Here is a 12,462-nt window from a genome sequence, read left to right as displayed (position 1 = left end):
GAAGGTGGGGGGAGCTGGCTGGGCTGGGAGTAGTCATGTGTAGGAGCTGAGTTTTTGTGAACAAAGCTTTTCAGCACTTCGGGAGCTCTGCAGTGCCTTTGATCTCCTGGCAGTGCGGACACATCATTAAAGGGGCATGCCTGAAGAAAGGCGCGAAAGTAGCTTTTTGCTTTTATTGGCATCTCGAAGCCCTGAACTTGTCTTTCCCTCTTTGGCTTCACCTCTGCTCTGTTGTCCAGGCCATGAGGCAAGCCTCCCAGGCAGCTCTCATGAAGAGCCGCTCGCTGCCCTGTGGTACCATAGGCAAAGACGTATGTCAGAGACGGTTACAATCAGCGAGGGCCCGATTCTGCCACCCACACTCACCAAGTGCTGCCTCCCCGCGTGAGTAGCACCACTGATCCAAGGGGCAGCTCCGAGTGCAATGTTTACCTCTTGGAAGGATGGCAGAGCTTGGTCTGTAGTGATTACAATGGAGGAAGTGTCTTGAAGCAACAGCCCATTCGGATGCCCGCAGCTGTCCAAGCAACTGCAATGGAGCAGTGCCACATATGTGTGCTGTGTGTACAGAATATTTGTTTCTAGTCACTGTAACGGCTCTAACAAGAGGCCCTTGGTCAAAGAGAAGAGACACAGTATCTACACATACCCTGCTTTTGGGGCAGTCAGCGTCTTACCTAGTGACGCCGGCAGGAGTGAATGCCGGGTAGAGGCAGCTGCAGTTAAGTCTTCATAACTGCTCAGTGTGGGCCCAACTCTGCTTCTGTTGTTGTAATCATGGGAGTTTTCCCATTGACTCGAATGGGAGCAGGGTAATGGCTGAGGACACCTTCCTAGATCAGAGAGCGAGACCCCTCTCTGGATGGGCTTTCTTTAGTTGATCACATTAAAGCTACATTAAGGTGGTATCTAAGGTGTCCCTCTTGCTATGTCTGAAGGAGTTTTTGATGAGCCCTGTTTCGTGACAGCCTGGCTGACCAGTGGGAGGTTTCAGAGCTACTCCGAGTAGGTCAGGGCTGCTCTCATCAAGGTGACCCTTTTTTCCCCTTTCCTTGTGTAAATGAGAATTCTGCAAGCCACCGTCTCCCCTGGATGAAAAGCCCCTTCTCCCTTTACTGAAAGGAACAAATACAGGCATTTGCCTACTTGCTACCAGTCAGAGCTGCTCTAGTCCTTTTGCCTGTGTGTTTGCAATTTTCCCATGGTACGGTAAGCCTAGTGTGGATAAACCCGTTCCTCAGATGTGGGCACTGGGTTATGGGGTCATAAATGCCTCAACTATTCATTGTCCTGGTGTATATAAAACACTTCAGCTGTGCTGGAGGAGATTAAATGTACCCCACTGGATTTCAGTTGAATTTTACAGTGGATTGCTCTCATGGAGCGGTGACATCATCCATCAGACATTTCTGCAGGGCAGCTTCCTCCCTTGTAACACGGCGGTGACAGCTGTCCAATTGCATCACCAACCAGCAGGCAGCTTGAGCGGAAGCAATAACCATTTAAAAAAAAACAACCTCCTCGTTTTTTTGGGGGGGGGGTTGTTCACCTTTGCTTGGAGTCTCGCTGGTCTCCATTTCCCTCTGTTTTGAAACAAAATCCAGGGGTCCAATGAGGGAACAAGCCGATGAGTAATGTGCTGGACCAAGCTGATGCCTTTGTGGGCATCCCTGATGTATAAGTCCATAATACTCACTGTTAACAGTAACATGTGCAAGAGAGAGACTAGCTAAATTTAACACGTGTGTTTAAAACCCATTTTGTGTGTGTGGGGGGGAGGGATAGTTTAGGGCCTGCTAGGGTTGTGAGTTCAATCCTTGAGGGGGCCATTTAGGGATCTGGGGCAAAAATCTATCAGGGATGGTACTTGGTCCTGCTGTGAAATCAGGGGACTTGATGACCTTTCAAGATCCCTTTCAGTTCTGTGAGATAAGTATATCTCCATATTTTAAAATATATGTATGCAGGTTCAGGCCTGTTATGTTCAAACTTGCATACTCCTTCTTGGTGTTACCCCCTCATGATTTTTATCGTGAGTCTTGTGATATTTAGTGTCTGTCTTAATGCCCCAGTTCCTGACGTTCTGTGACTTTTATGTGACAAGCTTTCTAATTTTAAAAAGTAAATGTCTGGCCTTCTTGCTTGAGGAGAAAAGCTTGAAAACGGGAACTCTACAGGCTGAAAAACCAGATTGTGGGGTGGGACATCCAGTGTTTTATTTAAAAAAAAAAAAAAAAAAACCCTCATGATTTTGAAGGGTCTGACTCGTATTTTTTTGGCTGGGTTTGGCAGTACCGTGGTCACCCACATTCCTGTCCCCCAGTAAAGCAGAAGGAGTTACTATTTTACAGAGCGAGATAGAGGGGAGCATCTTCTAGTGGTGAGAGCATAGGACCAGGAGTCAGCAGATTTGGCTTCTCTTTCTGGCTGTGGCCCTTGTGCAAGTCATTTGGGCCCAAATCCTCAAAAGTATTTAGGCCCCTAGCTCCTGTTGAAACCAGTGTGAGTTGGGTGCCTGAATGCCTGAGGATCAGGGTCCTAGCCCCTCCCTACTTCAGTTTCCTTAGCTATTAAATGGGGGTAATCCCCACCCTGAAGTCAGAGACTTGCTGAGGGTCAAGGCATGAATATCTGGGAAGCGGTAAGCCAGCTAGATGGCTGGGATCTGGCCACCCCGACTGGAAAGTCCAGACTGGCTTCCCAGTCAGGGTTCCTTGCCTCAGTGGGACCAGCAGGATCTGGGACAGACAGAAAAATAGCAGCTGTTGAGTGGTTTATATGGAGTGAGTTTGGTAATCTCAGCCCAATTCCCGGTGGACTGGCATTCACGTGCCCCAAGCCCAACCATGATCTACACTGATTGTTGGATCGCCCCCTTGTTGGCAACCTCAGCAGAGGCCAGGGCTTGAATTGGCTGTTGAGACTGAACTACTCACTCGCCTGTGCTGATATAAGTGGCCTGTTCCAGTCCAGATTTGAGGCTCCATGACAGACCTGGTGGGGGAAGCCTGCCGGTAGCGACGCCTCTAGCTGTGCCTGCGCTCATAGATAAGACCATCACAAGGTTATCAGCCTGGCAATTTTCACAACTGCTAAGCTTCACACAAGCAAAATTAAAACTAAATAGCGTATAGACATATACACAGCATATCTTTAATCCAAGGTGGGCCATTTACGACTGGGGGATTATTTCCATGAGTATTTAGTAGGGCTTTTCTTTTTTGGACCCAACATGAATGCGGAGCACCTGAAATTAAGGGTGTGTCAGCTCCAGATATTGAAGGGAATTCCACTCAGACACAAACTCTGCTACAGAGTCCTGTCCATTCAGATCTGCTGACAGGGCAGTGTAGAGTGATAGCCTTTATGCACGTCCCTCATGCTTACCCTGTGAAGGACTGGCTTGAACTTTGAATCTAGAGACAGCTGTGTTGTAAACGGAGCCCATCGAGTATACAGCATAACATCCACCCCTTATCTCATGGTCCAGGAACTGCAGCTGAAGCTCCGGTGGTGAAATGGATTGGCCTTTACCCATAGCAGGAGAGGCAGAGCGCTCCAATGGGGAGGGAACGGGACTCTTCAGATCTGGGTCCAACTCCTGGTTCTGCCTCTAGCCTGCTGTGTGGCACTTCCCCTCTCTGGGGTCTCTGCTGCCACTCCCATCTTTAGTCTGGTCTGTTCAGGGTACATCTGGGCTTTGTGCTGGAGGGGCCATTCCCAGCTGGAGAAGACATAACCTGCGCTAGTTCAGATCAAACTAGCATGCTAATGATAGAAGCGTCACTGCAGTGGTGTGAGCGGCAGGAGGGATCAGCCACCCAAGTACAGGCCTGACAACCCAGGATCCTACTCAGGGCGGCTAGCCCCTCCTGCGGCTTGCACTGCCATGGCTACACTTCTGTTTTCAGCATGCTCGTTCAATCAGAGCTGGCGCGGGTATGTCTCCTCAAATTGGAAATTATACTTCCAGCTCCAAGTGCAGACCTACCCTTAGATTAGACTTAAAGTCTATAAGGTCAGAAGGGACCTTCACAATCATTTTGTCTGACCTCCTGCACATTGCAGGCCACAGAACTTCACCCACCCACCCACTCCTGGAATAGACCCCTAACCTCTGGCTGTTACACTGAAGTCCTCAAATCACGATTTAAAGCGTTCAAGTTACAGAGAATCCACCATTTGCACTGTTTAAACCTACAAGTTGACCCGTGCCTCAACAGAGTGTGGCCTCTTTATAGCAAGGGCAGATTCTTACAATGTGCATTGTACGAAGGGACTGTGATCTCCGTTAGGGCCTCAAGGTGCTACGATAATGCAAATTAGGAACTAGTTTTAGATATAAGATTCACTGCCCGTTATGTTAAATTTCCGAGTTTGGAATGAAGTTCTTCCTGGCTACTAAACAGACAGAAAATCTGAGCTCTTTGGGGCAGAGGCTGTCTTTCTGTTCTGTGTCTGTAGAGCACCTGGTACAATAGGGCTCTGGTCTGTGACTGGGACTCTTATTCCTACTGCAAATAAATATTTCCTCCTAGAATATTACTGTACACACAGTTTGACGATTACTAGGTACATCTGCTCAGTGACCAGTTCGATAGAAGTTGCATAGTACAACAAATGTTCGTTTTGCTATCGCAGTGCCCCTTACTGTAATTATGTATTTACGCTGCTGACAGAGAGCCGAACCCTGTTGTATAAATCTGCCTTTCTCCATTTACAGAGAAAATCGCTGATAGCTTTGGAAAAAGAAGATGAGGAGGAGAGAAATAAAACAATAGAAAGTTTGAAGACGGCACTGAGGACAAAACCAATGAGGCAATTCTTTTCTCTTTCCTTGCTTTGGTGCTACTGTTTTCCAACACAGGCAGCTGCAGTTAGTCCATCCAGTAAAAATGCCCAATTGCTTAGGGTGATGTTCACTCCCATCTCCACCACAGTCCAACACAGGAATCTTAAAATAGAAATATCAGTTTATATTATTGATAGATGAGAGGCATAGTCAGTGCTGAATGTAAGACTTGGAACTGCAGCCTCAGCTCAGACCTTAGCTACTTTGTGGGACTATCAGCTCTCCTTCAGTCTCCTCATCTGGAAGATGGGGCATGATGATCTCTACTAGGATTGTGTGGGAACCAGAATTCCCATTTCGTAGGAAATTCTGTGCTTTTGAAATTTGCTTTCACTCCAGATTGGAATGGCACTCAGAAAATTCAAATTCCCCTTGAAAATTTTTTTTTGGGGGGGAATTGTTTTGCGGCAATCAAAACCTTTTGTTTTGGTTTTGACTCATTTTATATTTTGCTAAAGTATAAGAAAAACCCTGAAAGTTATTGGGGGGGGGGGGCGGAATTGAAATGCTTCCTATTGATTTTTTTTCTTTCTAAACGAAATTTTGCTGAAATTAACCCATGCCTGCTAACCCTTTCGATTCCATTGAATCAGTATTTTCTGGCAGAAGCCTGTTTTGTTGGAAAGTTTTCAACCAACTTCAATATCTACTTCCTGGGGTGTCCCTCTGAGTATGAAAAGTGCTGTGTGGCTCCATAAAGTATTTCCACTGCACAGTGAAAAAATAGGTTGTGAAACAAACAACGCTGGATGCGTCACCAAAGGGGACTAAGGTATTAGGCATCCAACTCCCACTGAAATCCAAGGGGATTTAGGTACTTCATTTCCTTAGGTGCCTTGAAAATCCCAGCCTCTGATTTTGGGCAAAACTTTTCAAAGGTGCCCAAGTGCTTTAGGAGCCTACCCCCCCCCCCCCCATTGGAAGTCAATGGGATGTAGGGGCTTTAAAAATGTTTACCCTTTGGGGCTGCCCTTTCTTCCACTGAAATGAGTTACTTTTGCCACCGGCTTCAGCTGGAGAGCGAGGAGGCCTGGGAGTATCAAATGACCTTCCCCTGAGGGGTTGTGGAGACTGCGAGCTGGTGTGAGGCAAGCTGGGGTACAAATCTGCAGCACACTAATGTGCCACGCGCTAACTGGCCGTGTGGACTCTGCTACCACATGCTGAATGTTCCCTGATGCGCTTTGATCTGCTCCGCTTTGAAACAAGAGTGGATCAAAGCGCACACGGGCACTTTTATTGCGCTATAGCAGGATCCAAAGGGCAGTTAATGCACAGCAAACTAGTGTGTGTTGTAGATTTACCCCCCAGCTTGCCAGGCACTAATTTGCCATCTAGACAAGCCCTCAGATTGTGATTAACCCCTTTACGGCTGGGCGTCCACCTCATCTGCCATTGTCTGTTACCATACACTGGAATCAACATCATGCTCTTTGGGTGTTCATCCACTCAGCACGTGCCTTCCGCCAGGAGAGAATGTACCTGCCATACATGGGATCAGCTGAGTGAGTTAACAAATGCAATACAGTCTAATGTGTAGATCAAGGGATTCTTTCCATTGGTTTTAACGTGCTCTTCTTCGTGACAGGTTTGTAACCAGATTTATCGACTTGGATGGCTTGACGTGTATTCTGAACTTTCTGAAGAGCATGGACTATGAGACCTCGGAGTCTCGAATACATACCTCTCTCATTGGGTGTATAAAAGCACTAATGAACAACTCTCAAGGACGGGCTCATGTCCTGGCCCATCCAGAGAGTATTAATGTAATTGCTCAGAGTCTGAGCACCGAGAACATAAAGACAAAGGTGGCAGTGCTGGAAATCATGGGCGCTGTGTGCCTGGTTCCTGGGGGTCACAAAAAGGTATTGGAGGCCATGCTGCATTACCAGAAATACGCCAGCGAAAGGACTCGCTTCCAGGTACATAGTCTTGGTTTTCTCCTCATGCTTCATAAACTCCTATACTCAGGTTTACGCAAAGTTTGAGAGGGGAAGATTCTCTGCCCTGCCCTGCTCTGTTCCCTTTATGCTACCTGATTGGAAACCGGATGCAAGCCCCTAGCTACTCAGAGATACCTCCTGCACCTCCTTCTCAGGGAGCACATGCAGAGTGGGTGAGGCCAGGGCACAATGCACTCCAGCCAGGGGATAGCTCTTTGGGGACCATTGCCAGACAGTGCAAGTTAGAGTAGCCTCTGAGCTGCTCTGGTATGACCCAGGGCTGAGCAGAAAACCAGGGAATTGGAACTGTGGCTCTCCTCTGCATCTCTTTGTTTTACCTGGCAGAGGATGGATGTAGTCTTGGAGCCTGAAAATCCCCACTGTCCTGCAAGCTGAATTCCATTGAATAACAGAGTTACTGGTTTATACGGAAATAAAACAAACTAACTTGCCTTTGCAGAGCAACTGAAATCTTAAAGCTCCAGGACTGTAACACTCCTGGAAGATCTGATGTAACAATTTGACATTCGCAGTATATGTCAAGGCAGGGAATGTTAAGCAGCACAATACAGCTGTAGAAGTGTGTCTCTAGCCATTTAAACCCTGTAAATGGGTTGCCATTATCAGAAGTGTGGGGGGCTCATCCGGTTTCTGGGAGCCCACAAACGAGTCATTCCAATCTTTGTGGTTTGTTGTTTCTGCGCGACATTTTTTCACCCTGTGGCATATCTGTCGTCTGATTGGCAGACGCTGATTAATGACTTGGATAAAAGCACGGGAAGGTATCGAGACGAAGTGAATCTAAAGACAGCCATCATGTCCTTCATTAACGCGGTCCTGAGCCAAGGGGCTGGAGTGGTAAGTTGTGTGTGGCTCCTTGGGGGGCTCTTTTAAAATAGAGTTTCGGTAGAGCCACATCCTGCAATGTTCACCCTTTGCCTTTTCTTTTCAGGAAAGTCTGGATTTCAGACTCCACCTTAGATATGAATTTCTAATGCTGGGAATTCAACCAGTCATTGATAAACTAAGGGAGCATGAAAATTCAACGTTAGACAGGTGAGGAAAACTATTCAATAACTTGCAGCTCATCTGCTGTATTCATCCTTTTCTTCCTCTTTTTAAGGACTCCCTCGCTGGTGCTCAGAGTGACATCCACATGTTTCTAGATTCTTTGGCTCTAAGCAGAATCCATGTAGTATAACATTTGGCAAAAGTCTGCCTAACCCGCACTGAAGTTAATGGGGGTTTACTCAGTCCCTGGCCTGTTACGTACATTGAAAGCTTACACTTATCAGCCATCTAGAGTGAGATTCACCCCTGTGCAGAGGCACAGGGCCTATCTTCACCCTAATTTTAAATTTTAAGTGGCATTATAGACCTTGGGAGTTTCACCCCTAGTTTGTCAGAGCATAATTTTTCCTTCTTCCAAAGGGCTGTCAGAGAGAGAGAGCATTACTATGATACTCTGACTAAGGTGTTCTTAAGCATTTTAGAGTGTATACTGACAGGCCTTACTCTGATAACTGACATTTTGCTATTACTGTTTAACCATCCTATACATTTGTAGATGTCACTGGTATTCTCTAGAAAATCATTGCTAATTATTGATTTTGAAACCCTTCAAATCAGTTGATTACTCTTCTCTATCTTAGAAGTGCTGTTTTAAATATCTGTTTTCCAAACTGTCTGTTTTTCTTCCCCACCAGGCATTTAGATTTTTTTGAAATGCTTAGAAATGAAGATGAACTGGAATTTGCCAAAAGATTTGAACTAGTATGTATGCTGCCTATTACTGCAATTTTTGATGTTTGTTTGAAATCAGCATATTGTTTTGGTTAAAATTGGGAGATGGGTGGGGAGGGAGCCTGAATTCTGTATTGATGTTGGGCAAGCCACTTATCCCTTTTCTGCCTCTGTGTCTCTCTGTAAAATGGGGATAATACTCGCATCAGAGAGGTTTGCAGGATATGGGATTGACTGATGTTTGGAAAGTACTCTGGTATGGAAGAGGCAGCTAGTGCAATGGGATGGGATTCAGGAGACCAGGATTCAGTTCCTAGCTCAGTTACAGGCTCCTGGTGCAACCTTCAGCAAGTCTTTTCTTCTTCCATAATACAACTTGGAATGATAATGCTTTCTTACCTAGCCAGGGGTGTTTGAGGCACTGAAATACTTTGACCCATATAAGTACCTAAATAGACTGATCCTAGGGTAGATTGTGCCCTACACATTTCATATTATTTTATTTTATTAATTTATTTTCTAGATTATGTCCCTGGTCTTTCATGCAGTGCTCTAGCACTGAGATAGTTGGATCAGGTTCTCTTTGGCTTGTTGACCTGCCGTTGGGAGAGCTGTTAAAATGCTAAGTAGCAACACTGGATCCATGATTTTTATTTTTACCTTTGAGTTCAATTTGTTCCACAGGTTCACATAGACACGAAGAGTGCCACTCAGATGTTTGAACTGACGAGGAAGAGGCTGACTCACACAGAAGCGTATCCGCACTTTATGTCTATCCTTCATCACTGTCTCCAAATGCCTTGTGAGTAGACAAATCCATTTACAGCCCTTCCGGAGGGCATAAGGAATTGATGTTGCATGTGGCTTCGTATTTCAGCCCTGCCAGAAAATCTCTGATTTCTCCTGGAGCTGAAGTAGAACAATTACTGTACACAGTGCATAATACAATGTGGATACCTTTTAATTTCTTAATTTTTGGCAGCAAACTAAAGCTAGCATGGGGAGAGGCAGACTGCTGTAGTGGGCAGAGCATTATATTGGGAATTGGGAGACCTGGCTTCTAGTCCCAGATCTGCCACTGACCTACTGTGTGATCTTGGCCAAGTCACTTTCCCTGTCTGTCTTCTCTGGTGAGGCCTTGTTTACACTTGTGGTGATGTATAGGGGCCAGCGTAGCTACACGCCACAGCAAAAGGCAGGCTGCATCCACACTGCAGTGTGTAGCTACATGTGCCCTGGAAAGGTTCTGGTAGGGGGAGGCAGGAGGGAACTGCCAGAGCCTTTCACTGCAGCAGGAAAGGCTCCCACAACGGGACACGACACTGCTAAAAATAGCAGAGTAGTCATTGGAGGCACTGCTTGGATGTGTACAGAGCAATGTAGGGCGGACACATACCGTAAGAGTCAGGCATGTCTCCACTCACCTAAGCAGTGCCTGACTGTCTACACTGCTATTTATAGCCGTGCTAGTTGGGTGTGCAGTGTCTGTACTCTGCACACCGACACAAGCGTGGACCTACCCTTAGATTTTAAGCTCTCTGTGTCAAAAACTCTGGGCACGTTGTTATGCCTCACAGCAGCAGCCTGATCTCAGTTGGGGCCTCTAGACACCCCACAAATAAACTTTTATTTTTACAAATGCATGCTTGTGGGGTTCTGTTTGATGCTGGGGGAAAGCAGTTTCCAACACCCCTTCCTTTTTTGTTTCTTTCCCTCCCACTACTACTTATTCCCTTTCTCTTTTTAGTTAAAAGAAGTGGCAATACGGTCCAGTACTGGCTACTGCTTGATAGGATTGTACAGCAAATAGTCATACAGAATGACAAAGGGCAGGACCCCGACTCCACTCCCTTGGAAAACTTTAATATTAAAAACGTCGTCCGGATGTAAGTGCATGCCCTCCTTTGGGAACCGTATGCTCAAAGGACAAGTAGTTGTCCTAATGCTGTATTTTGACGTGGCTGTGATCTGTTAAAGCTATCGGGTTAATTCACATACTCAAGGCAGCTTTAACAATCTGCTCTTAGTTTTCCTTTAAACAGCTTAGTATTTAATAACTTGAAAGTGGACTTTGCTTTTCAGCCTTCTGTTCTTGAACATCTGAAGTAGAGCAGGGTGAACCATTTGCGGGGAATAATATTTAATATAGTCCCTCTTCCCGTTTGTGAATTCTCTATGGTAGACTTTGGTGTTTAGGAATTTGTTTGTTTGAACTTAATTAAATGTGCCTATGAACCTAGCTCAGCCTATGGATTGCCCATGAACTATTTCCCGTAGCTATTCTTTCCTGTATTCCTTATTCATAATTTTATTTGTACGGTGTTTGGCCACCTAAATTGAGGTCATTTCTGCCTCCAAAACCCACAGAGCTTTTGCGTGGCCATCTCGAAGACTTGACAATAAAAACTTGCCAGTGTGAATGTTCATGAATGTTCATGAAAACAAACAGAAGATGTTCTCAACACCGATTTGGGATTTGCATTCAACAAGTATTTGCAAATGCTATTTAGCAATCTACACCCAACTTTAATCTCATTTATTGCTTCTTATATTATTTTCTCTGTTAGATTATTTCCTAAACTTACTTTTCTATTCTTTTTAGGTTAGTTAATGAAAATGAAGTTAAACAGTGGAAAGAGCAAGCAGAAAAAATGCGAAAAGGTGAATGACCAAAAAAAAAAAAAATTAAATCTAATACTTACTTACATACATACTTTAAGATAAAGTGTGTGCGTGTATATACACACTTACACACCCAGACTGGAATCTTTACTGATTTTTATCTATAGGAGTTGTGCATCTAACTAGGTGAAAACTATCCTATATCCATAGTGCCTATGGCTAGAGATGGTCAAAAAATGCCAATTTATTTTTTATAGGAAATTTTGAGGAAGAAAGTCTGTTTCCAGTAAAAATGTATTGGTTTTATTATGAAAAACTGAAACTCAAAGTTTTTCAACTTTTTTGTAAAAAAAAATAATAATGGAATATTTAGACCAAAATACAAATTTTCTGAAGAATTTTTAGTTTTGGTTGAAACGCTGTTTTTTTTGTGAGGGGAAATGTTTCAGTGGAAAAAATCCTGAGTCTCGTATTCTAATGTGGCATGTACATTAAATCAATTTTAAATGCTCTGCTAGCCGAGAGCAAGCCTGCTCTTTATCTCCCTTGGTACAGCAATGTAGGTCCCTGATTTTCTGGGCTCAACCATACTATTGTACTGCCCTGGGACCTCAGCTCTATCAGTCAGTGCTCACTGCCTCCCATTCAGTTATGCACAGTTGTTTAACCCTCGCTTGAACTTGGGCTACTCCAAAGCCTGGTCTTGTGAGCAGCAGAACTAGTTCTTACTACATGGTGGATTAGATGTTTACAGCAAAATTAATAGGATGGGTAACAATGGGACACCTGGGCCCAGGAGGGAGGCTTATCTTGATTCAGCAAAGCACTTAAGCATGTGCCTAAGTCCTTTTGACTTTAATGGATTTAGGTGGCTAAAGTTAAGTGCTTTGCTGAATTGGGGTCTTGGTTAAGGCAGGGCAGCCCAGACTACAGTATCAGGCACAAAAGCCTGAAATATCAGTGTTGATATCCACATCAACAGTTGAGAGAGTCCATGACATATGACCGCTCCAAAGCTACTGTTCTCAGAAATACTAAGGATAAAATCCTGGCACTATTGAAATCAATGGGAGTTTTGCTATTGACTTAAATAGGCTCAGGATTTCACCCTGTTTGTGTGTAACTTAAAAAGAAAAGTGCATTGGCGAACTCCTTGTTGCCATGTATGATCTGTCTTAGAGTCACACTAAATGCAGTGGCTAGTCCTGGCCATCGTGTTTGAGAAGGGGTTAATGTCCTTTGCATGAGGGGGGAAGTAAATGGTCCTAGTTTGTCCTGTGGACTCAACAATCTTTCCTTTTT

At 44.9% G+C, this 12,462-nt stretch overlaps 1 protein-coding gene across 2 annotated transcripts in view; it reads left to right on the top strand.

The window, feature by feature from the left end:
• The window catches only part of DAAM1 (dishevelled associated activator of morphogenesis 1), a 178,859-nt gene that overhangs the window by 123,073 nt on the left and 43,324 nt on the right, over window positions 1-12,462 (top strand). For both annotated transcript variants that reach the window (XM_008168243.4, XM_008168239.4), the window contains exons 5-12: window positions 4,724-4,818; window positions 6,441-6,774; window positions 7,543-7,653; window positions 7,748-7,851; window positions 8,502-8,568; window positions 9,223-9,340; window positions 10,286-10,424; window positions 11,141-11,199. In XM_008168243.4, coding sequence (XP_008166465.2) covers window positions 4,724-4,818; window positions 6,441-6,774; window positions 7,543-7,653; window positions 7,748-7,851; window positions 8,502-8,568; window positions 9,223-9,340; window positions 10,286-10,424; window positions 11,141-11,199 — 1,027 coding nt within the window. The remainder of the gene's footprint in view (window positions 1-4,723; window positions 4,819-6,440; window positions 6,775-7,542; window positions 7,654-7,747; window positions 7,852-8,501; window positions 8,569-9,222; window positions 9,341-10,285; window positions 10,425-11,140; window positions 11,200-12,462) is intronic.

Source organism: Chrysemys picta, chromosome 4 (genome assembly GCF_011386835.1).
Source record: "Chrysemys picta bellii isolate R12L10 chromosome 4, ASM1138683v2, whole genome shotgun sequence".
In the NCBI taxonomy this organism is placed as follows: domain Eukaryota; kingdom Metazoa; phylum Chordata; order Testudines; family Emydidae; genus Chrysemys; species Chrysemys picta.
The sequence above is the reverse complement of the archived record's forward strand: the minus strand, read 5'-3'. Positions and strand labels throughout refer to the sequence as shown.